Source organism: Mobula hypostoma, chromosome 21 (assembly GCF_963921235.1).
Source record: "Mobula hypostoma chromosome 21, sMobHyp1.1, whole genome shotgun sequence".
Taxonomy (NCBI): domain Eukaryota; kingdom Metazoa; phylum Chordata; class Chondrichthyes; order Myliobatiformes; family Myliobatidae; genus Mobula; species Mobula hypostoma.
In genome coordinates this window covers 26676293-26701565 of record NC_086117.1, presented here as the reverse complement: position 1 = coordinate 26701565, position 25273 = coordinate 26676293, and the positions used below count along the sequence as shown (strand labels likewise).

Genomic DNA, 25273 nt, shown 5'->3' with positions numbered 1-25273 from the left:
TTGAATTCTTTAGACTAAGCAACAGAGACGGAGGAAGGACAGTCCCTAGCCAGCACCCAACCCCAGACGTTTTCCCCCTGCAGTATGGTTCCAATACGCCCACCACATCAAAACCGGATAAAGCCTTGTAATGGTATAAAATATCTCCAAGGCCGCTCCCTGGCTCCATTCAAAAATATGTTCACCTCTACAACCGATGATCTTCCATTTCTATCTCACCCAAGAAGCAAGAAATAAAAACAGTGAATGAAGCAAATACTTTCAACTCAAGGAGGATCTGTGGAACAAGAATTAACCTTTCTAGGCAAAGACGTTCACAGACCATCAGCTCACTGATCTTCATCTGGAACTGCTGCAGATCTGGTACTTCCACCATGTTCTACATTAATTTCTGAGTTCCTACATCTGCATCAAAAGAAATTGGACAGGCTATGCAACCATAAGGGAACTGAGGGTTGAACTCAATCCTATCCTCAAAAAGTGTTTACCAGTGGATGTTGCAGATGGCAACCAGGAGGGGAAGATGCCACTTAGACTTCCCCATCCAGTCGCACTCCTACCATGGATTTGCCAAGGCCAATTATTCCAGACACCAAAATCAACTGCTCCAACAGGCTGAGGACAAGAGTGGGGGAGGTTAGGACAAGAGTAGACTTCCACAGGGCAACCAAGGGAAGAAAAAGGGTAGAACCAACCTCAGACCTCCACAAGCCCAAGCCATCCTCTGTCTCCATCTAATGGCCTGACAGTCTCAAGAAGGTAGCCCTCAAGTGGAATTGTTCTGAGAATTTCTCATATGGATCCAGGGACTAACACCAAAACACAGAGAAGTGCCTCACCTTTATGATTCCCCCAGTGTACTGGGACACAGACCGGTCCACATCAGTGGGCTTTTCTAACCCCCACACTGGAGTTACTCCTGTGCAATATAGAAGAAAGAAAATTTGATGAGAGCCTGCAGAGATCCATTCTGAGTGCCTGAACAACCACCACACAAGTTTCAACCCTAGCTCAGAGTGCCGTAAGTCAGAAGGTCACGTGTTTGAGTCCCCCTCCAGAGACCTGAATACTAAATCTCCTCTGACCATCCTTGTTAACGCCCTCATTTCTGGAGAGGCTATCTTTTCTGCGAGATGCAAGTGAATGTCCCATCCACCCTATCAGATAGGGGTTCAAACAACAGCCAAAAACAATTGGACAGAGAGACTAAAAGAGTTTGGCTTATTCTCTTTAGAATGGGATTTTCAAAACAAAGAGTTTTTTAAGCTGTTAATTAGAAGATAATATCTACTGACTGCAGAATCAACAACCAGAGAAGGCAGACTTTGACTGATTGGTGAAAGAACAACAGGAGAAATGAGGAGAAATGAAGACAGCAAAGGAGCAACACGTAAGGTGCTGTCTGACCCACTGGTTCCTCCAGCATCTGGTGTTTTGCATCATATTCCACCTTCTGCAGTCTTGTGTGTCTCAAAATAGCAAGGGACTTAGACTAACAAAACAGCTTTTTTTAAAAAAAATCCAGCAGAGGCAAAACGTGCCAAAATGCTTTGGCTATTATTTATCGATTAACTTTACAACAATATTATCAGGTTATCTGGTTACTGTAACATTGCTTTTTATGCAGCCAGTTCGCATACAGCAAGCATTCCAGTTTTATGTCACAGCAATGACAATACTTCATGATTAATAAAACCTGAGCAATTTTGAACTATTATGAGATGGGAAAGGCACTATAATGACACAAGCCTCTTCAGTACTGTAAGATTCTGAGCTTGAAATTTAGGAAGGTCAGATACAAAAAAATGGGCTTTTGATTCAGGAAGATACTTCTAAAATTATTACCAACTGTTCTAAAATAAAATTTAAATTAATTTAGTTATTTACTCAGATACAACGTGGAACAGACCCTTCTGACCCTCTGAGCCATGCTGCCCAACAACGCCCCAATTTAATCCTAGCTCTATCATGGGACAATTTACAATGACCAATTAACCTACTAATCAGTTCGTCTTTGGACTGTGGGAGGAAACCAGAGCACCCGGAGGAAATCCACGCGGACATGGGGAAAACGTACAAACCCCTCACAGGCAGCAGCTAGAATTGAACCCAGGTTGTCTGTATCATAAAGCATTGTGCTAACCACCACGCTCCCGTGCCGCCCCATAACATTGGGGATAAAGTCACGAAGGACAATCGAACAGACGTATAGATGTTAAATTGAGACCGAATTTGCATTCATACCCTGAAGATATTTCTTTGCACACTCCACCAACTGATCATGGTCCACCCCAACCCCAGCCAACACCAATCGGTCAAAGGTGTAGTAATTCCGCAAAAACGAGTGAATCAGCTTTTGATCAATCTTCTCTATGTTGTCCGTGGGACAGAACCTGGGAAGCCCCGCAGTATTGTCCCGGTAAGCTGCCTGCAGAGACAAAAAGGAGAAAATGTTCACCTTCTGCTACCCAGTATCTTGGCTCTTCCACTTTCCTATCTTATGTCTCCTGCATGTGACTTACCAATAAAAGTATCTCTCCTTCATCTTTTCTTTAAATTTTTTTGCTCAGTATAACAAAACTTTCAATTTCCAGTTACATTTACATTTCTTCCCCTCACAGATATCAACTATCAGAACACTTCCATCAACGTATAGACATCACCACCACATCCTACAAAAAAGCCCTTATTAGTATAGCAGACAGGTTTACATTTACATATTGTAAAAAAAGTTGCCATGTTTTATGAAAACTATTTGTTTTTGAGTGTACCATACACGTTAAAAAGTCCAAGGGAATGTATTCCATGATTAATTTACGCCAACCAGAAAGCCTAGGGGGCCTATTGGATATCCAACAGTGTAAAATGTTCTTCCTCGCACAAAAAGTCAGGATGTTAAAGTTTTTTCTGATGTGCATTAATAATGTGACTGCTGGGTAAGCCCAAGAGAAAAGACACTGGGTCCAGTTCAAGCTCCATCTTCAGAATCTTTCCATCTCACCCAAAATATCACTCCAGTATGCCTGAAGTTTGGGACAAGTCCAAAAACAGTGGGTGAAAATTCCAGTATTTACTTTACATTTAGAACACATTGGAGAAACCCCCATCTTAAATTTTGAGAGACGATCTGGAGTCAGATGGGCTCTGTGCAGAATTTTGAGTTGCAATGCTTTAGTTCTATTACAAACTGAAATCTTTGCATTATCACAGATGCCTTCCCATGTTTCAGCTGTAATTTCTACTCCCAGCTCTTCCTCCCAGACCCTTCCCAGCTGCTCAGCCTCTTCACAAGAATATTCCCTCAGGATGCTGTAAAAAAGTACTAATAAGAGAAACACCCTCTTTTCTATGTCAGAACTATAGAAATCAATTAACAATTTTTAATATACATTATATACAGGTTTTTTTTCTGTATATAATCTCTTATCTGAAAGAAACGAGAAAGATCCTTGTTGGATATGTTAAATTTCTGTACTATTTGACTAAAAGACATCATCGTTCCTTCATCAAACAAGTCTCCAAAATGTAAGACACCCTCGGAAATCCAAAGATTAAATCCAGAATCCATTATGCCAGGCTGAAAATCTGGACTGCTGGTTATTGGAGTGAAGGGTGATATTTTCACTGTGTTGTCCTCAGTTTGTCGCACCACCCTCCAAGCCCTGACTGTATTAATTATTATTGCATTGTGACAATATTCCTTAACTAATTTCATCTTATTGAGGAAAAGCAAATTAATAAGAAGGCATTTTGTTTGTGAAGTTTCAATGTCTAGCCAAATTGAGGAGGGGTCCCTGCAAACCCAGTCAACTACATAAGATAAAAAGGAACTTAATTGATTTTTTTTTGACGTCTGCAAAATCCAGACCCCCTAGACTACTGGGAAGCTGCAACTTAGACATTTTAATACAGGGTCTTTTTTTGTTCCAAATGAAAGACCCAAACCAGCCATTTATTTTTTTTAAGTGTTTGTTGGGTGAAGATGACTGGAATCATTCGTATTGGGTAGACCAGATGAGGAAGCCAGTGTATTTTGAGCAAGGATATTCAGCCAAGCCAAGAAATGGGAAGAGTGCTCCATCGCTCAAGATCCTGTTTGATTTTGTCAAGTAACTGTGCAAAGTTAGCTTTGAACAATTGATCAAATGTAGGTGTGACAAATATGCCAGATAAACAAAACCTGTCTGCGACCATTTAAAGGGGAAAACACCCCGAGTGTCAGGTACCTGCGGCAGATTCCCCAGAGGCATAGCCTCTGATTTAGTAAAGTTGATTTTATAGCCTGAAGAGGCACTAAATGAATTGATGCATTGTATAAGGTGGTGCACTGATATAGCAGGGTTTGATAAAAAAATTAGAACATCATCCGCATACAATGTAATTTTATGCGAGTTTAGTCCTATGTCTGGAGCAGTTATTCTGGGGTCTCGCCGAATAGCCTCAGCCAATGGCTCCATCACTAGTGTGAAAAGTCGTGGTGATAAAGGGCAGTCCTGCCGGCTGCCCCTCAGAATACTAAAATTATCCGACCTAATACCATTAGTAAGAATCACAGCCAGAGGGTCACTGTAAAGAACCTTCACCCACTTAACAAAATTATTGCCCAAACCAAATCGTTCTAAAGTGAAAAAAAGATACAGCCATTCGACACAATCAAGGTCTTTTCTGCATCTAAGGAAACCACCAAGCCATCCACTGCCCGTTGCTGACTTGCCTAAATCATATTAAGTAATCTTCTGATATTATTAGATGATCTACGGCCTTTTACAAAACCCGTTTGATCCTCTTTTATGACAAAAGGTCACACAGTTTCTAATCGCAACGCTAAGGTTTTAGATGAAATTTTAAAGTCAACGTTTAACAATGAAATAGGCCTGTAGGAGGCACAATCTTCAGGGCTCTTTCCTTTCTTAAGAATTAGGGCGATATTAGCTTCTCTCAGTGATGATTGGAGGAGACCACAGTTAAATGCATGATTGAACATATTTAGCATAGGCTCTAATAATAACTCTCCTTCATCTTAAGATTAAAACACGTCTTAAGTCTTCTGCTTACAGTTCTCAGGGTTAGGCCTCGTTTGGATAAAATGCATTATTTCTGGGGACTTGGAAATGAGATATTGGTCTTGGAGGGGAGGGTTGGGAGTGCCAAGTGTGCAACATAGATTTACCAGAGTAACACTGGGGTTAAAATCATTAAAGCTAAGACTAGGCAAGCATTGAGTATCAGAGTGACTGAATCTTTGTAATTAAAACCAGTTATATCAATAGAGAGAAACCATTTCTTCAATCCACAACAATGTGAAGTGATAAGACTAAGGAAATGGAGATGATGTCAGGATCAAGCTCTTCACAGATACAGTAATAAGAAAATCTGCCCCACCCACCCCCCCCCCTCAAACTCTTACCCAAAGGATTCTACAGGGTAAACATAACAACCAAGACAGAAATCCAGATTTCCTGATTAGGAAGAGTTTTGGAGTAAAGGAGGTCAATTGGTAATAAATACAAATCAACTGTGATCTAACTGAATAGCAGAACAGGCACGAGAGACTGTGCCCTGCTCTCTTATGTAACGGGTCTGAGAGCAGAGTAGCCTCCTCCCACTAATGTAACAGGTTTGACAGGTTAAATGATCTCCTGAAGAAGGGTCTCAGCCTGAAATGTTGACCATCTATTCTTTTCCATCGATGCTGCCTGACCTACTGAGTTCCTCCAGCGTTGTGTGTGTGTGTCGTTTTGGATCTCCAGCATCTGCAGACCTTCTTTTGTAAATGACCTCTTCCTTTTCCAGTGTAACCAACCTGAGGAACTTCTCCACCCAGATAGATTTGAATAGTTACATTACCGCATGAATCATTTCAGTTAGGAGAGGTTCAGGATCCGGTCTCATTTGCAAGTCCTCCAGCTCAAAGCGGACAGCCAGTCGGGTCATCTCAAGTTCCTCATCTGAGGCAAAGAAAAGGTTTAACAAACCGAATCAACGTGCTGAATGCCAGGCAGGCAGCCACCAACTGCACAGAAAAGACCAAAACTACTAGTCCTCTTATGTCAGAGAGAAACATTGAGGTTCAAAATCCATTTGGGCACTAGTGCCAATCATTCCAGGAAAACACTACAGCACCCATTGTCAGAGGAGCTGGTTTATTGGATGTAAATCTACGACCCAATCTTCTCCCAAGGGTGAAAACCTCAGAGTCGCTCATTGGAAAGGGAGCAGGGAATTGCCTTAATAGTGACCAACGTTTATGTCTCAATAAACACCACAAAGACAGTTTTTTCTGGTTGTATCACCTTGATTTCTGTGGGAATGTGTGGTGCACAAATTGTCTGCCAAGTAATTTTAAAACTATTTGAGTGTTGCACTTTGGCATACCTTTTGGGTTCAGGAAAGGTTTGGCAAACTGCGACACTTGTTTTCACAGTCTTACGTACTGAACATTCACCCATGGGCCATTCCACAGGACGTAACAGAGGGCTAACATGCTACTTTGCTGTCTGCTGCAGCATCCAAGTCACTGAGCTGACAACCCCTATGCATCAGGGAAGAGGCAAAAACAGCAGTCCTGCACAGTGCTTCCAGTTGCCATCCAGATCTGACATCAGCAGAAGCTTTAGAGAACACCACAAGCATCTTGCCGACCACATTGTGAGGCAGAAAACTGAGATACAGGTTCTGAACACTCCATGAAGTTTCACTTTTTAAAATTAAAATCCTCTTCACAAAGTAAATGAGAAGATTAAAGTTGCTTCTCCTTCCATTACCTGTAAGCCTTGGCTGCAGCACCACATCAGCAAGCAGATTGACTACTGTCTCCAGGCCCTTCACCTCTGCAGAAACAGCAAACATTGTTGTGTCCCTGAAACAGAAATGTTAAAAAAAAACACACTCATTCAGGGATTGATTGGAAACATTTAAATGAGCTACCTTCCTAATCTCAGTTGTATAAGATAAGTGTTATCGGTCTGCAGGTTTAAAGGGGGAGCATTAAGGCGTAGAAAATAGCTCACCTGCAAGAGTATAGATCTGTTCCACTCAGCCCCAGAAGACTTATTCTAGGTTTCCCCAAATGCAGTGCTCTTGACCCTTGTCCTCCCTGCCAGACCGCTCCACTTTATCCAAGATCTTCCAGCTCCATTTCCCCCAGTGTTCCAGAACACCCCCCTCCCCCCAGCACCGGGCAAGTACGATGAATGATCCTATACTCATCTCATTTTGATCAAACTGAGCTCGTAATTCTTAAATCTCGTGAACCCCAACACCATGACAGAGCTTTGGACGTTCTTTCCTTTTCTACATACGTCACCTGAAGGAGCTCAGAAAGCCGAGCATGTCAGTAGCAGATGGGACTACGACAATGGATTTCCTGGGTGGCCACAGTCCGCACAGTACAAAGCTGCAGCTCCAAATCAGGCTCCCTTCTCAGTGACCTCACCTTTAGTCAAACCATTAATGTAAAAGATCTCTGTATAACCAGTAGTTCCTCCATCCCAGCCATTCCCCTTACTTCCATTCCCATTCAGAGGGTCTAAATTGGTAGAATGTACAAGAGCCCCATAATGATAGAGGCCGGCCGGTGGTGCAGTGGCATCAGCACTGGACTTCGAGGCAAATTGTCCCAGTTTTGAATCCAGCCAGCCCCTTACACGCTTTTCATCTGAGCTGGGTTGTGTGTAAAAAAACAGATAAATGCTGAGAAAGCAGCAAAAAAAAAAGCCGCCCAATGTGCCACAAGGCACGAAAAGGAACAACATAATGATAGAGAATAAAAGGAGAAACAGAATAGAAAAAAAGTGAAGCATCTGGTGAGATAAACAAGCTAATGGAGATGCCAATAAAGTATGGCGCAGACATACAAAGAATGGAAAACATGGCATGTACTTTATCTAGTTATAAGACAAAACAAGACAAAGGAGAAGTTGGCCATTCGGCCCATCGAGTCTGCTCCGCCATTTTATCATGAGCTGATCCATTCTCCCATTTAGTCCCACTCCCCCGCCTTCTCACCATAACCTTTGATGCCCTGGCTACTCAGATACCTATCAATCTCTGCCTTAAGTACACCCAGTGACTTGGCCTCCACTGCCGCCCGTGGCAACAAATTCCATAGACTCACCACCCTCTGACTAAAAAAATTTCTTCACATTTCTGTTCTGAATGGGCGCCCTTCAGTCCTTAAGTCATGCCCTTTCGTACTAGACTCCCCCAGCATGGGAAACAACTTTGCCACATCCACTCTGTCCATGCCTTTCAACACTAGAAATGTTTCTATGAGGTCTCCCCTCATTCTTCTAAACTCCAAGGAATACAGTCCAAGAGCGGACAAACATTCCTCATATGTTAACCCTCTCATTCCCAGAATCATTCTAGTGAATCTTCCCTGTACCCTCTCCAAAATCAGAAACAACATTTCTTAAATAAGGAGACCAAAACTGCCCACAGTACTCCAAGTGAGGTCTCACCAGCGCCTTATAGAGCCTCAACATCACATCCCTGCTCCTATACTCTATTCCTCTAGAAATGAATGCCAACATTGCATTCGCCTTCTTCACCACCGACTCAACCTGGAGGTTAACTTTAAGGGTATCCTGTACGAGGACTCCCAAGTCCTGTTGCATCTCAGAACTTTGAATTCTTTCCCCATTTAAATAATAGTCTGCCCGTTTATTTTTTCTGCCAAAGTGCATAACCATACACTTTCCAACATTGTACTTCATTTGCCACTTCTCTGCCCATTCTTCCAATCTATCCAGGTCTCTCTGCAGACTCTCTGTTTCCTCAGCACTACTGGCCCTTCCACCTATCTTCATATCGTCAGCAAACTTAGCCACAAAGTCATCTATTCCATAATCCAAATCATTGATGTACAATGTAAAAAGAAGCGGCCCCAACACAGACCCCTGTGGAACACCACTGGTAACCGGCAGCCAACCAGAATAGGATCCCTTTATTCCCACTCTGTTTCCTGCCAATCAGCCAACGCTCTATCCACGTATGTAACTTTCCCGTAATTCCATGGGCTCTTATCTTGTTAAGTAGCCTCATGTGTGGCACCTTGTCAAAGGCCTTCTGAAAATCCAAATATACAACATCCACTGCATCTCCCTTGTCTAGCCTACTGGTAATTTCCTCAAAAAATTGTAATAGGTTTGTCAGGCAGGATTTTCCTTTAAGGAATCCATGCTGAGTTCTGCCTATCTTGCCATATGCCTCCAGGCACTCTGTAACCTCATCCTTGACAATTGACTCCAACAACTTCCCAACCACCGATGTCAAGCTAACAGGTCTATAATTTCCTTTTTGCTTCCTTGCCCCCTTCTTAAATAGCGGGGTGACATTTGCAATCTTCCAGTCCTCTGGAACCATGCCAGAATCTATCGACTTTTGAAAGATCATTGCTAATGCCTCCGCAATCTCCACAGCTACTTCCTTCAGAACACGCGGGTGCATTCCACCTGGTCCAGGAGATTTATCTACCTTTAGACTATTAAGCTTCTGGAGTACTTTCTCTGTCGTAATTGTGACTGTGCACACTTCTCTTCCTGCCACCCTTGAGTGTCCGGTATACTACTGATATCTTCCTCAGTGAAGACTGATGAAAAATACTCGTTCAGTTCCTCTGCCATCTCCTTATCTCCCATTACAATTTCTCCAGCATCATTTTCTATCGGTCCTATATCTACTCTCACCTGTCTTTTACTCTTTATATACTTGAAAAAGCTTTTAGTATCCTCTTTGATATTATTTGCTAGCTTCCTTTCATAGTTAATCTTTTCCCTCTTAATGACTTCCTTGGTTTCCTTTTGTAAGGTTTTAAAAACCTCCCAATCCTCTGTCCTCCCACTAATTTTTGCTTCCTTGTATGCCCTCTCCTTTGCTTTAACTTTGGCTTTGACTTCTCTTGTCAACCACGGTTGCATCCTTTTCCCACTCGAAAATTTCTTCTTTTTTGGAATATACCTGTCTTGCACCTTCCTCATTTCTCGCATAAACTCCAGCCATTGCTGCTCTGCTGTCTTTCCCGCCAATGTCCCTTTCCAGTCAACTTTGGCCAGTTCCTCTCTCATGCCACTGTAATTTCCTTTACTCCACTGAAATACCGACACATCAGATTTCGGCTTCTCTTTTTCAAACTTCACAGTGAACTCAACCATGTTATGATCACTGCCTCCTAAGGGTTCCTTCACCTCAATCTCTCTAATCACCTCCGGTTCATTACACAATACCCAATCCAGTACAGCCGATCCCCTAGTGGGCTCAACAACAAGCTGTTCTAAAAAGCCATCTCGCAGACATTCTACAAATTCTCTCGGGATCCAGTGCTGACCTGATTTTCCCAATCCACTCGCATGTTAAAATCCCCCACAATTATCATAACACTGCCCTTCTGACAAGCCTTTTCTATTTCCAGTTACTCTGATGGGTGTCAACCCGAGTTCATATATAAACTGGGACGGGTTAATCACTTCTATCACCAATCTCAGTCCTCCCAATAGCTCCACAGACGGGACGTAGCTCAGATCTGATTGACTCTTCCTGTCATACTAAAGGCATCTCAACCAATTACAATGTCTCAGCATTATCTTGAAATGTGATAGGATTGACCCTGGAGTCCACGTGAGCTCAATACCCTACACTGTACGCAGTGACTTGTTGTTTTCCAATCCGAGACACAAATGCACACACACAAAATCAATGAGGTCACAAAACACCAGCAATGGTCTGTGTTTCGTTTCACCTGGAAGACTGACAGTCGCAAATCCCCCCGTGTTTTTCCAGGGTGAGGAGAATTTCATCCTTCGAGCCAAACTGTGCTGTAGACTGAAGACAAAACACACACGGTTACCAGCTTAAAAAACTCCATCTCAGACATTTAACATGAGGTAAACAATGCCCAACCTCGCACATCATTCCCACCTTCCTTAGTGACATCATTTATTCAGAACCAACTCTCAACAGCACAGGTAGTGAGTAAGATCTGGTTAGAGAGACAAGATATGAAGAAGAAAAATATACTGCAAGCAAAATAGCTACTAATTAGCCTTACTTCCAATTTAAGCTAAATTACCATGGAATGTCCTGGATTAAATTTTGGTCAATGACCGGATCCTGACTCTGACTCGCAGACAGTTTTCATCAACTATTAAGAATTCGCTATTATTGTTTTAAAATTTACTATTCAACCCACTTTGACCATCTCATTATTTTTGTTTCAAAAACTGTGCTCGTGATCAAATTGTTTAAGATTCTTGATAAAATGTGGAAAATACATTGATACTTACAGAAAATGCCAGCTTTTCCAGAAAGTGGGAAATGCCGCTGGGAAATTTCACCTCATGTCTTGACCCAGCATTCACTAAAACTGAAAAATACAATCCTATTAATGGCAGTATCCTCAGCCAACATCTAGGCCACATCCGGGATATCGCACACAGTTCTGGTCGCCCCACGACAGGAAGAATGTTGAGGCTTTGGAGAGGGTGCAGAATAGATTTACCTGGTTTAGAGGGCATGTGCTGTCACGAGAGGCTGGATAAACTTGGGTTGTTTTCTCTGCAGCGGCAGAAGCCGAGGGGAGATCTGATAGAGGTTTATAAGATTATGAGAGGCATAGATAGAGTGTACAGGGAGTATTTGTTTGCCAGGGTTGAAATGTCTAATACCAGAGGTTCAAGGAGGGTGTGAGGGGTAAGTTTTCTACTCAGAGTGGTGGATGCCTGGAATACACTGCCTGGTACGGTGGAAGAGACAAATACACTGGAGGCTTTTAAGAGACATTTAGATAGGCACATGGATGTGAGGAAGATGGGATACAGACACTGTGTAGGTAGGAGGAATTAGTGTTTGGATGTTTTTGATTTGCTTTTTAGCTGGGTTAGCACAACACTGTTGTCTGAAGGGTCTGGTGCTGTGTTGCACTGTTCTATGTTCTAATCCTGATTTTGAAAAGAAAATGCTTTAGGACACTGGGCAAAGGGCAGATACTGAGCACCAGCAGAAGAATTGGGGTAAAATGAATGAGATTAACATGAGCAAACAACAGGAATTCTGCAGATGCTGGAAATTCAAGCAACATACATCAAAGTTGCTAGTGAACGCAGCAGGCCAAGCAGCATCTATAGGAAGAGGCGCAGTCGACATTTCAGGCCGAGACCCTTCGTCAGGACTAACATGAGATTAACATGAGAGTAATTTTGGGAGAGACCTTGAAATTTTCCTCCTTGATCTCATTACTGGAGATACAGTGTCACTTGACCCTGGTACTTCAATCTGGTCAACACTTTCATTAACCTGGTCCAACACTATTTACCTTTATTGGGATCTTTCTCCTTCTTACATCTCTCTGAAGGTTTAGGGTTATAGCTATGCTAAGGGTTTGTGGGGTGGTGGGGTAATTGCTTATGACTAGTGTTGGGGGTGGATTGAAGGGAATGAGTGATCAGGTTTGTGGGGCTGTGAGCCAGTGGTTGGGATTACAGATAGGAGTAGGGTTGGGATGGAAGTGAGGATCTGGAGGAGCGAGAGGGGCTTGGCCAGGCTGGGGTCTGTGGAGTTGTGAAGGTTAGGGGATGCAGACATCCCACCTCTCCTGGAAGTTCCGGGAGCCTCCTGCATATTAATAGTGGCTCCCTGATGCCTGCAAATTATATACAATATCCCGGAAATCAATTTTTTTTTGAGAGAGCGAGAGCGCGCACGCCATGGCGGTGTTCCAAAAAAAGAAAATATAAAACGTACGTCACCCCAGACTACCCTAAAGTGTACTCCTGCCTAATAGGGGTCAAAAATAATGACAGTGTTGCTCGCTGCACTGTTTGCAAGTGATTTTTCTATTGCCCATGGTGGGTTAAGACTGTAAAAGACATGTTGAGGTGAGTTTAACAGGTGTCATTCATTCATTAGCAGAGCAAACGTTATTTAAACTAGCTGGCTAGCTGCTAAGGAGCTACTCTATTGCAAACATCCCATCTCTCCCAGAAATTCCAGGAGTCTCCCGCAAATTGATGGTGCTACCTCCCTGAAGTGAATTTTTGCAGGGTGGGGTGTCTGGGGATGGGGGGTGGTGGTAAAAGGCTGGAGGGGAGAGGGGGGCATGGGGAGGAGTTGTTCTTGAGCTGTACATCTTCCAGCAGAATGGGATGGGGTATCCCTTAGGTTGGTCTGCTTGGGGGCGGGGGGTGGTATCTGTAATGGGAGACGTACAGGACTATTCGTGAGATCACAGAAGACTTATCTTCTCTGCTTTGCATAGTTTTTGGTGATCTCTGTAGTATCTGGGTGAGTCTGCAGGGAGCACTCATGGAGTGAGGTCGCTTCTTTGGCTTCGCTCCATCCCCGTTATTCTTTTCAACCTTTGATCTCCTTGATCTAATCAACTTTAAGTACACCAGAAGATTTATTTTATCTTCTTGATTTACTGATTAATTGATTTCCTTTCGTCAACTGCAAATTTCGAGTTTAGAGAAATGAGTACGAGATCTAGAACCAAAAATGGGAAAGACGCTGATGGGAACGGAGCAAAGAAGAAAGGTGATTCTAAACAAACGGAATTAACTTACGAAGTTATGGAGGAAATGTTTGAGCAGCAGCGGATAAAGTTATCTGATAGCTTATCGGCTCAATTTGAACAACATCGCCAAAGCCTCAATGAAGATTTAAAATCAATCACGGACTCTTTGAAATCCCTGGATTCTGATGTTCAGAAACACGATGCTAAAATTTCTGAACTGGATACTAAATCTCAGAAGACGGACACAAAAGAGAAGAATCTAGCTTCGACTACTAAACAACTTCAACAACTTAAATCCAAAGTTATTGATCTTGAGAATCGATCGAGAAGACAAAACTTACGTTTAATCGGTTTACCCGAGGATGTTGAGGCTGGAGATCCTGCAATATTCTTTGCTCAACTTTTAAAAGATTTGTTCGGTTCAGTTTTTCCCAATGATCCTCCATTACTCGACCGCGCCCATCGTATACCGTGGACAAAGTCGGCAGCGATTGCTTCTAAACCTAGACCAGTTATTCTTCGTTTCCATTATGTCAATGTTAAAGAACAACTTCTCCAGGTTGCTCGTCGACAAGGGATGATCAAGTATCGCCAGCATTCCTTCAAGATAGTTCAAGATTACAGTCCTGAAGTGATGAAGGAACGACTGACTTTTAAACCTCTAATGTCGGAATGCTATCAAAAAAATCTCAAACCGGCACTATTGTATCCTGCACGTCTCAGAATCTCTCTTCCTGATGGAAATCGTCGTGTTTTCCATTCTACGACTGCTGCCCGAAGCTTTTTGGATGATAACTTCCCTTCTGATACAGATACCCTCTCTTAATCTGTGTTGGGTGCTTCCAGCACCAATTTTTTTTTCTTCTGGTGTTTTCTTTATAAAATGAACCTCTTATTATCGCGCGATGAAGGTTTATTTTAAGTCTAAGATTTTTGTTCTTTATTTACTACTATAGTTGTTATTCTATAACTTATATAGAATATTTATCTTCTGTAAATTAACATCAGTTTTCTTTTAGTTAACCTTTTGTTTTAACTTTTCCTTTTTCGCTATTATTTATGATATGATTCGACAATCATTTTTAGTTATATGTTTCCTACTTTTGGTTTTCGCATAATTAAAATGGCGACTTGTCTTTCTTTTTGTTTAGCCTCCTTTGTTTCTTTTTCGGGACGCCATGTTCCTATGCTTCTTCTTCCCATAATCCTCCTTTCATTTTGGAAGCGATTTTTTATTTATTCGTTTATAACTAATTATATGTACTGACTTTTTTAAATTTATATATTTTACTAATTTTTATTATGTAGATTAATTATTATACTGGTTATTTTTTACATGCATTAGTTTCTGGGAGATCTTTTATTTAACATATATTTTTGGAGTTGCCCCCTGCAGAAATGGGGTTAGAATTAGTTTTAGTTAGAGCTTCCTTCCGCCATTTCTGGCTTAGTTCGGGGTTCTTGGGGATGGGGGGGTGGGTCAGTCCTTTTCTTTTTTAATTTTTTCTATTGGGCTGCTTCAGAACTACCAAGATGTCCGCAGTGTCGGGATTTCCGGTTCCTCGCTAATCATGTATTCCTCTTCCGGTTCTATGAGTTCACATTGTGGTTAACCCTTTTCTTACCAAAGGGTTAACTCTTAATTATGGCTCATACTATTAATTTTGTTTCTTGGAACACAAATGGTTTAAACCATCCTATAAAACGGAAAAAGGTTTTCAAAGTGTTCCAAAGACTGAATGCTCATATTATTTTTGCACAAGAGACTCATGTAAGGAAAGAGGATAATCAACGCTTCTTTAAGTTTTGGAAAGGGAAACAATACCACTCAAATGCTCAAGCCAAAATTAAAGGCGTTTCAATTTTTATTGATCCTTCAATTACATTTATTCATCAAGACATTATTTCGGATCCTAATGGCAGATTTTTGTTAATTACTGGGGTACTTTTTAATAAAAAGGTCGCTATGGTGAATGTTTATGCTCCGAATGTGGATTACCCTGAATTTTTTAAACAATTATTCACTTCCTTTCCTAACTTAAACAAGTATATGTTGATAATGGGTGGTGATTTTAATTTATGTCTGAATCCCATGTTGGACAGATCCATAGCTAGTCCGGTTTTACCGAACAAGTCGGCTACTATTATTAATTCTTTTATGTTGGATTCTGGGATTTTAGAAATTTGGAGATTTCTACATCCAAATGACAAGGAATTCTCCTTTTTTTCACATGTTCACCGTTCTTTTTCCCGAATTGATTATTTTTTGATTGACTCCCGTTTGATTCCAGATGTACTTGATTGTAATTATGATAGTATTGTTATTTCAGATCATGCTCCACTGAAACTTTCCGTCAAGTTAATGGACACCTCCTGTACTAGCCGACAATGGCGATTTAACCCTATTTTGCTTCAAGATCAAGATTTTGTCAAATTTATAAAGGAGCAGATCGATTTATTTTTTTCAACTAATACTACGGACGAAGGTTCCAATGGAACTGTTTGGGATGCCTTTAAAGCTTATATCTGTGGTCAGATCATTTCCTATTTGGCTGGTTTGAAAAAACGTGTTAACAATGAAATACTTTTGTTGGTTGATAAAATTAAAGAAGTCGATAAAAAATGTTATTTCTCCCAGTAAGGAGCTGTACAAACATAGAGTTGAACTCCAATTGGAACATAGTTTAGTATTAACATCCTCCATCGAAAATCAATTAATGAGAACTAGGAGTGATTTTTATATTCATAGTGATAAATCGGGTAAATTACTGGCTAACCATTTGAAATTTGATTCGGTTAAACGTCAAATTACTAAGATTTGTAAACAGGATGATACTTTCACGGTGGATCATGCTGGGATAAATCAAACCTTTCAAGAATTCTATACCTCTTTATATCACTCTGATTTTCCTCGTGACTCTAATTTATGCATGACTTTTTAAGTAAATTGAGTTTTCCGAAATTATCACCCGAAGAGTCCCTATCATTAGAAACTTCCATTTCAGAGGAAGAAATAATAATTGCAATCTCATCTTTGAATTCTGGTAAAGCACCCGGTCCGGATGGGTCTACAGTGGAATTAAAAAAATTTTTTTCCTCCATTCTTTCCTCTAAGTTGTCTAGAATATTCAAGGAAGCAATCAGCTTAGGTAAATTACCACAATCGTTTTATGAAGCCTCTATTTCCTTAATTCTTAAAAAGAATAAAGATCCTACTGATTGTACATCATACAGACCACTATCTCTTTTGAATGTAGACTCTAAAATTTTTTCAAAACTTCTAGCAACTAGATTGGAGAAGGTGTTACCTCAAATTATTTCTATGGATCAAACCGGATTCATTAAGAATCGCTATTCATCCTTTAATATTAGGAGGTTAATGAATATAGTTTATACCCCTTCATTTACCACCCCGGAATGTATTATCTCTTTAGATGCTGAGAAAGCTTTTGACAGAGTCGAATGGCCTTATTTATTTAATGTTCTTGAGAAATTTAATTTTAATTTGACATTTATATCTTGGATTAAATTGTTATATTACTCGCCGGTAGCCTCGGTTTGTACAAATAATTATAGATCTCCCTTTTTTCGTCTTTTTCGTGGCACTAGGCAAGGTTGCCCTCTTAGTCCTTTGCTATTTAATATTGCTCTTGAACCTTTAGCAATTGCTATTCGTAACTCGCCAAATATTGTTGGTATTACCCGTGGGAATGAAATACATAAGTTATCATTATATGCAGATGATTTGCTGCTATATATCTCTAACCCGGAGAAGTCAATTCCTGCTATCTTAGATTTGTTAGCTCAATTTAGTAACTTCTCTGGTTATAAATTGAATCTTAATAAGAGTGAATTATTCCCTTTAAATAAGCATGTACCTATTTATCGATTTTTACCATTTAAACTGGTTAATGATTCATTTATATATTTAGGGATAACAATTACGAAAAAATATAAAGATTTATTTAAAGCTAATTTTTTACCTTTAATTGATCAGATTAAACTGTTATTTACCAAATGGTCGCCAATCTCTTTGTCTTTCATTGGTCGGATTAATGCTATTAAGATGATCATTTTGCCTAAATTTTTGTATATATTCCAATCAGTCCCAATTTTCATCCCAAAATCTTTTTTTGATAATGTAGATTCAAAAATTTCCTCATATATTTGGCAGAATAAAAATCTTAGGTTAGGTAAAAGGTATTTACAGAAGTCTAAAAAGGAGGGAGGGCTTGCCCTCCCGAATTTTAGATTCTATTATTGGGCAATTAATATTCGATATTTAAAATTTTGGTTACGAGATCTGGATGTATCTTTAAACCCTCATTGGGTAAATCTTGAATCTAATTCATTACAAGGGTTTTCCTTGGGTTTGGTTTTAGGAACTTCACTTCCTTTTACTTCTTTTAAATTATATAAACAAATGAATAACCCAATAGTTAAGCATACTTTACGTATATGGTTTCAATTTCGAAGATTTTTTGGGTTTAATCAATTTATCCTAGCAAGCCCTATCTTGTCAAACTTCCTTTTTCAACCTTCCACGATGGATCAAGCCTACTCTGATTGGAAAATTAAAGGTATAATATCTTTTTGCGATTTATTTATGGATAATTGTTTTATGTCTTTTGATCAACTTTCTAATAAATATAACTTACCCAGAACTCATTTTTTCAGATATTTACTGATTAGGAACTTTTTAATTACTGTTTCCCCTAATTTCCCCCATCCATATCCAACGGATATCTTGGAAAAAATTTTAGATTTAAATCTCTCTCAGAAAAGTGTTGTAGCAATTATATATAATTATGAATTTATGTCCTGATGCTTCTAATAAAATTAAAGCTGACTGGGAAAGAGAACTTGAGATTACTATACCGACTGAAAAATGGGAAAAAATTCTTCAGTTGGTGAATTCATCCTCTGTATGTGCTAAGCATAGGTTGATACAGTTTAAAGTAGTGCACAGGACTCATATGTCCAAAGATAAACTATCTCATTATTACTCTTAAATTAATCCAATATGTGACAGATGTCATTTTGAGATAGCTTCTCTAACCCACATGTTTTGGTCATGTCCCCTGTTGCAGAAATATTGGAAAGATATTTTTGATATTATTTCAACGGTTTTAAATATAGACTTACAACCGCATCCAATTACTGCTATTTTTGGACTACCAATGATAGATTTAAATAATTTAACCTCTTCATCACGAAGAATGATTGCATTTCTTACTTTAATGGCCAGAAGGTCTATTTTATTGAATTGGAAAGAGATTAATCCTCCTAAGGTATTTCATTGGTTTTCACAAACTATGCTGTGTTTGAATTTGGAGAAAATTAGAAGTGCAGTTTATGACCCTTCCATCAAGTTTAAAAAACTTGGAGGCCATTCATTCAGCATTTTCACTTAATGTAATATCTTTATTTCCAAACCTATTCTATTTCTCTGTATTGTTGTTGGAGGGGAATGGAGTCGTTGGCACTGAGGTTTTCTTCTTTTCCATTTTTAAGTTCTTACATTTGCCCAAGTCTTTTAGTTTAGTTGATTAATTTTGTCTTTCTTTTGGGTTGGGTTTTTTTTTTGGTTTTGGTTTTTTTTTCTTTTTCATGTTTTTTTTTAGATCTGTTTTATCCGTTGTTAGTTTTACATGATTGGGAGCTTTGTCAAATTTCAATATTGGACTTTACAATTACTGTTTGTAAGTGTAACAATTTATCTCCTATTATTTGTATCATTGCTATGTTTTGTTTATATATTCTAAAATTAATAAAGAGATTGAAAAAGAAAAGTATCTGGGTGCATGGGAATCCAATCTGGATTAAATTAAATTAAGAGGGAATGTGTTAGAGCATCGAGAATAGGATAACTTCATAGATCCAATCAGTATTTTCGGCCTAGTTATTAAGCTTATACCATTTGCTTTTAGGGCTAGTTCTTAGGCTTCATTTAGATCATTTGGGGAGTAGTTTTGTAATGTTTCAATCCATTTCCTTTCTGCTCCTTTTCTTTGAAGGTCTGGCCAGTTTATGCTGCTAGAAAAGTCTGCTGACAGCTCTGTTCTGGTCTTGTGGCTGCATGTAATTTGGTTCTAACCAGAACGTCCCTCAAGATTTGACCACTTTTAAAAGCTAACTCCACTGTGCATTGACCCCCCCCCCGTGTTCCCCCCCACCGCTTAAATTGTTCAATGTGGGATTTAATTGTCCTGTGGATATTAACCACCATCCCACAGTATCCTGTTATCAATGGCAGCTTGTGTGTTCTGTGGTCTGGGATTTGTGAGGCCTTTCGAGAAGTCAAGACTTGATGTGCCCGAGTTTCTGTCTACCGTAGCCTGTCAGAGGATAGTTCTGGCCTGTTGGAAGTCCTCCTTCCTGGTGTAAATGTGCTGAAACTGGGTCAATTGTGATTTGACAATGCCCCGAAGGCGTGTTTAGGTGGTGGTTGCTTGTGTGAAGGAGGGCATGTGTGTCTGCGGTTTTGAAAAATACCTTAGTGGCTAGCTTCTGGCTGCTATTTTCTGGTGCTAGTCTAAATACTGTTGTGTCCAGGAGATCAACTTTCTTCCTACTTGTTGTGGCCTTAACCTTCATGGAGGGGTGATGACTGTTCGGGATTTGAATGAATTCCTTTAATTCTGTCTCAGAATGTGTCCACACCTCCCCAGACATCATCTAGGTATTTGCAGAGGCACAGGGGATTTTAGGGCACTTTGGGTACACTGCCTCTTCCTACTTTGCGATGTATATGTTGGCATAGGCCAGGGTGAACTTCTTTCCCATCGCCGTGCCTTTGACTTGTAGATTGAATTCATTGTTGAATTCAAATACATTCTTAGTCAGACTGAGGTCAAACAGCTTGGCCAGGGCCTCGTCTGGAGGGAGACTGAAAAACTGGCCGAGTGGTGCCACAACAACAACCTCTCACTCAATGACAGCAAGACCAAGGAGCTGATTACTGACTTCAGGAGAAGGAAACCAGAGGCCCGTGAGTCAGTCCTCATGGGAGGATCAGAGGTAGAGAGGGTCAGCAAATTTAAATTCCTCAGTGTTATTATTTCAGAGGACCTGTCCTGGGCCCAGCATGCAAATGTAATGAAGAAAGCACAACAGTGCCTCTACTTCCCCAGGAGTTTGCAAAGATTCAGCGTGACAAATTTCTGTAGATACCAGTGGAGAGTATATTGACTGGCTGCATCTCAACATTCATTGTTCGTTTATTTATAATTATCATTTCTTTCTTTTTGTACTTGCAGTTTGTTGTCTTTTGTGCATTGGTTGAACACCCCAGTTGATACGGTCTTTCATTGATTCTGTTACAGTTGTTATTTTATTGAGCAAGCCCACAAGAATATTAGTATTATTTAAATGGTGAAAGATCACAGCATGCTGTTGTGCAGAGGGACTTGGGAGTGCTTGTTCATGAATCGCAAAAAGTTGGCTTGCAGGTACAACAGGTTATTAAGAGGGCAAACGAAATGTTGGCCTTTATTGCTAGAGGGATTGAATTCAAGAGCAGGGAGGTCATGCTGCAAGTGGTACTGGTGAGACAGCACCTGGAGTACTGTGTGCAGTTCTGGTCTCCATACTTGAGGAAGGATATACTGGTTTTGGAGGCAGTGCAGAGGAGGTTCACCAGGTTGATTCCAGAGATGAAGGGGTTAACCTATGAGGAGAGATTGAGTCGCCTGGGACCATACTCTCTGGAATTCAGAAGAATGAGAGGGGATCTTATAGAAACATACAACATTTTGAAAGGGATAGATAAAATGGAAGTAGGAAAGTTGTTTCCATTGGTAGGTGAGACTAGAACTCGGGGACATTGCCTCAAGGTTCAGGGGAGAAAATTTAGGACGGAGATGAGGAGAAACTGTTTTTCCCAGAGAGTGGTGAATCTGTGGAATTCTCTGCCCAGGGAAGCAGTTGAGGCTTCTTCGCTAAATATAATTAAGATACAGTTAGATAGATTTTTACACAGTAGAGGAATTAAGGGTTATGGGGAAAAGGCGGGTAGATGGAGCTAAGTTTACGGACAGATCAGCCATGATCTTATTGAATAGCGGGGCAGGCTCAATGGGCCGGATGGCCTACTCCTGCTCCTATTTCTTATGTAAAATTAAACTTAGGTGACGTATGTGCTTTCGATAATAAATTTACTTTGATCTTTGTGCAGGGAGCAAAAATACTAAAACAAGGCAAGAGGAACCTAATCCCAAGACATACGACTGCTCACCTGACTGGCAATGGAGCCTGTGAACAAGGACATGAACACAGGTCAGTTTCTACAACTATTGTACAGCTCTCTAGCAATAATGACGGTAAGGGGAGAGATTGTGTTGCAGTGGAGTTAAACAGATTTGGACAAAACAAAAGTAGCAATTTCAACTCATGCCAGATGGTGCACCCCCAAAGAACACCAAATTGTGGGACAGCTTGCTGACTCACTGCACAATTTGTGAACTATTTGAGCAAGAATTGCATGGATTTATGTATTGGTGGTTATCTTGTGCATATATAAAGATTAAAAAATCCAAGAAACACCCAGGAACTCCATGATCTCAAGAGGAAGGAAGTGCATTTTGGACAAACAAAGCATCACTGCTATAGGGGAAAGACTGGATAAACCAGGGGTCTTTATGTACCTATGATTGCTTGTGTGGCATATTTTAAAGACCCAAATGCAGTCAGTAAAATAAAATGAACGATTCCCTCAATGTAAATATCTAGTTGTGGGCTTTAGCATTTGTCAATGCCTGGTAGTTTAGGGGGTAAAATCTCAGCATACCCACTCCTCATGGTGTCTCCGGGCAACTGGCAGAGATCAATAACAGTGTCCAACATAATGCTACAATGAGAGAGGGCGTGAGAAAGTGAGAGAAGGGAACTGTAAGTCTGACATCAACAGTAAAGAAATCACGATAATCTGAGCAACAAGGCACTGAGAAAATCCTAACTTTGTTGAGTAAAATCAAAGTGGATTTATGAAACAGGTGTTGTTGTGACAGTTCTGCTCAGTTTTTGAAGTAGCTGATACGGTGGACAAGAGGAAAGAGTAATAACATCCAAGCGTACGATAAATATTAGCCGCACAGGCAGAATATTTTATCTGAAGCACAAACTCTTTTTCATTCCACGTGATCTTGGGTTTTTAGCATTCTTCACTTGTTGGGAGATAAAAATCTCAGAATACCCTCATATAACCTCTGGGCATGTGGCAGTTTTGTGTTTCCAGCACCCATTCTTAATAGGAATCTCTAGTATTGGCAGTTTTTTTATTTAAGGAAAATGGTGCATGCTGTACAAATACTTTCGGAAAAGCACCAGGAGACGATAAACCAGAGTTTGTTGATGATGCACAGCTAAATGTGAAAGCAAGCTACGTGGGAGTGCAGAGACTAGGAAGACCGGCGGCTCATAAAGAATATGGTCAATGAAGAACGATGTAAAGAAATGTGAAATCAATCACTCAGCGAGGAAAATACAAAATCCGACTTTAAAAAAGCTACAGGTATTTTTTGATCTTTAGATGGACCAATGTGTCCCTGTTATAAATCATAGTGCACTAGTGCGGACAGCAAGCAATTAGCAATTCAAACGGCATCCACTAGAACACAGAGGGCAGCTTGCAGCATTAAACTGTGAAGCAGTTCAATAGTCATAATGAGTAGGTCCTGGCATTAATCTTTTTGCTGGGCACAACTATTTTCCACGTAGTTTGTTTATAACACAAAATCTGATTGGAAAGCGGCCTGTGTAGAATCTGTAAAGGGTTACAGACCAATTAGTATGTGGGTAAAGGAATGGCAGATAAATAGTGTTATATAAAAAAGGGGGTTTCACATTAGTATGAAACACAAATAAACAATTCTTTTTAGATGGTGAGAAACTACTAAAAGTTGGTGTTCAAAAGGAATCAAGCCTTGCTGTGATTTTACGAGGTTTGACAAGGGTTTACTGATTTGCATTCTGGGATTGCGAACTTAATATGAATTTAAACCAGAAAATGGAGATACTCAGGCCATATTTGTGGTGAGAATCAGAGTTAATGTTTCAAATCAATGAAGCTTTATCATGTTTTCCCCACAAATCTTGCCTAGCCTGCCTAGAATCCCGAGCATTTTCTACTTTTATTTCAGATTTCTGGTGTCAGTGGTTTTCTGCTTTTTACTATGAATATATGACCATGCAATTAGCACAGCTGAATGATTCTGGGATGACTGGGTTGTGTTATTAGGTGAGACTGACCAACATTTACCTTTACTCAGTGTATTTCAATAGAATAAGAGGTGCTCTCGAAGGGACATGCATGGTCCTCAAGGACTGATAGGATAGGTGCTGAGCATCTAAACTTGGAGATACAGCCTCACAATAATGAGCCTACTGGACTTCAGGAGGAGGCAATCAGAGGCCCATGAACCAGCCCTCAGAGGGCCAGAGGAGGAAAGGGTCAGTGATTTTAAATACCTTGGCGTTATTACTTTGGAGGACCCGTCCTTGGCCCAGCATGCAAGTGCGATTAGGAAGAAAGCATGACAGCACCCCTACTTCCTCAGGCGCTTGCGAAGATTTGGCATGACATCCAAAACTTTGACAAACTTGTATTGATGGGCAGTGGAGACTATAGTGACACGATTATGGAAACACCAATGCCGTTGAATGGAAAATCCTACAAAAAGTATGGATACAGCCCAGTCCATCACAGGTAAACCCTCCCCAGCACTGAGCACATCTACACAAAGCAAAATTACAGAAAGCAGCATCCATCATCTGGGACCTCAACCACCCAGGACATACTCTTCTTGCTGCCTCAGGACTCACACTACCTGGTTCAGGAACAGTTAATACCCCTCAACCATCAGGAGATAACTTCATTTGCCCCATCACTGAAACATTACTTCACTTTCAAGGACGCATGTCCTTGATATTTATTGTTTATTTATTTATTATTTCTTTTTGTTTGTATTTGCACAGTTTGTTGTCTTTTGCACAGGTTCAATACCCAAGTTTGTGGAGTCACTCACTGATTCTACTAATGTTATTATTGAGTATACTCAAAAGAAAATGAACCTCAGGGTTGTCAATGATGACATATGAACATTGATAATAAATTTACTTTGAATTTTAAGCAAGGATGAAGGGAAAGTCTATTCATTCAAGTTGTACATTTTTGGAATGTGTTACCTTACTGAGACATTGACATCATTGAAGCACAAAACAAAGTTATGGATGAAAACAGAAACTAGAAGATACGGACATCAGATTGTAAGGCTGACTTTAGCGAATAAAGTACTCTGGTCTCAAAGCAACTACCATAGATACTTCAGAAACGGGGGAGGGGGCAGCATATCAAAAACAACATCGCGCCTACAGCACTGTAATAAGGATCAGATAAACTGATTTGTGTGCTTATGATGTGGGTTGAAGAATGATTATTGGTCAACACTGAAACTGCTAGCCTCTTCCACTCACCACCAACTGTGCAGAACTGGCCGAACTTGTCCTGTGAGGCCACTCGCAATCCGTTTTCCAGCACCGTGATACGCGTTTCATGCTTGTCGTGGTCGCCAACCGTGGCGTAGTTCGGTTTGGGGACATTGGGCAACGGCGTGGAGAGCGGGATCCCGGGATACCCGGCGCTGCTGTACCGCCTGCTGCCGGCGAGGCCACACCTGCGGCACAGAGAGCTAAGCGTTAACCTCCGACACGCAACACAAACACAGAGCGTACCAGGAACGGGATCCCGAGGCGCACCCACCGCGT

General features: G+C 40.6%; 1 protein-coding gene across 1 annotated transcript in view; it reads right to left on the bottom strand.

The window, feature by feature from the left end:
- The window catches only part of pmpca (peptidase, mitochondrial processing subunit alpha), a 30433-nt gene that overhangs the window by 5006 nt on the left and 154 nt on the right, over positions 1-25273 (bottom strand). The window contains exons 2-8 of the mRNA XM_063073727.1: positions 24983-25182; positions 11283-11362; positions 10739-10821; positions 6765-6859; positions 5848-5948; positions 2245-2428; positions 840-919 (exon numbers count right to left, since the gene is read on the bottom strand). Of these exons, the coding sequence (XP_062929797.1) occupies positions 840-919; positions 2245-2428; positions 5848-5948; positions 6765-6859; positions 10739-10821; positions 11283-11362; positions 24983-25182 (823 nt within the window). The remainder of the gene's footprint in view (positions 1-839; positions 920-2244; positions 2429-5847; positions 5949-6764; positions 6860-10738; positions 10822-11282; positions 11363-24982; positions 25183-25273) is intronic.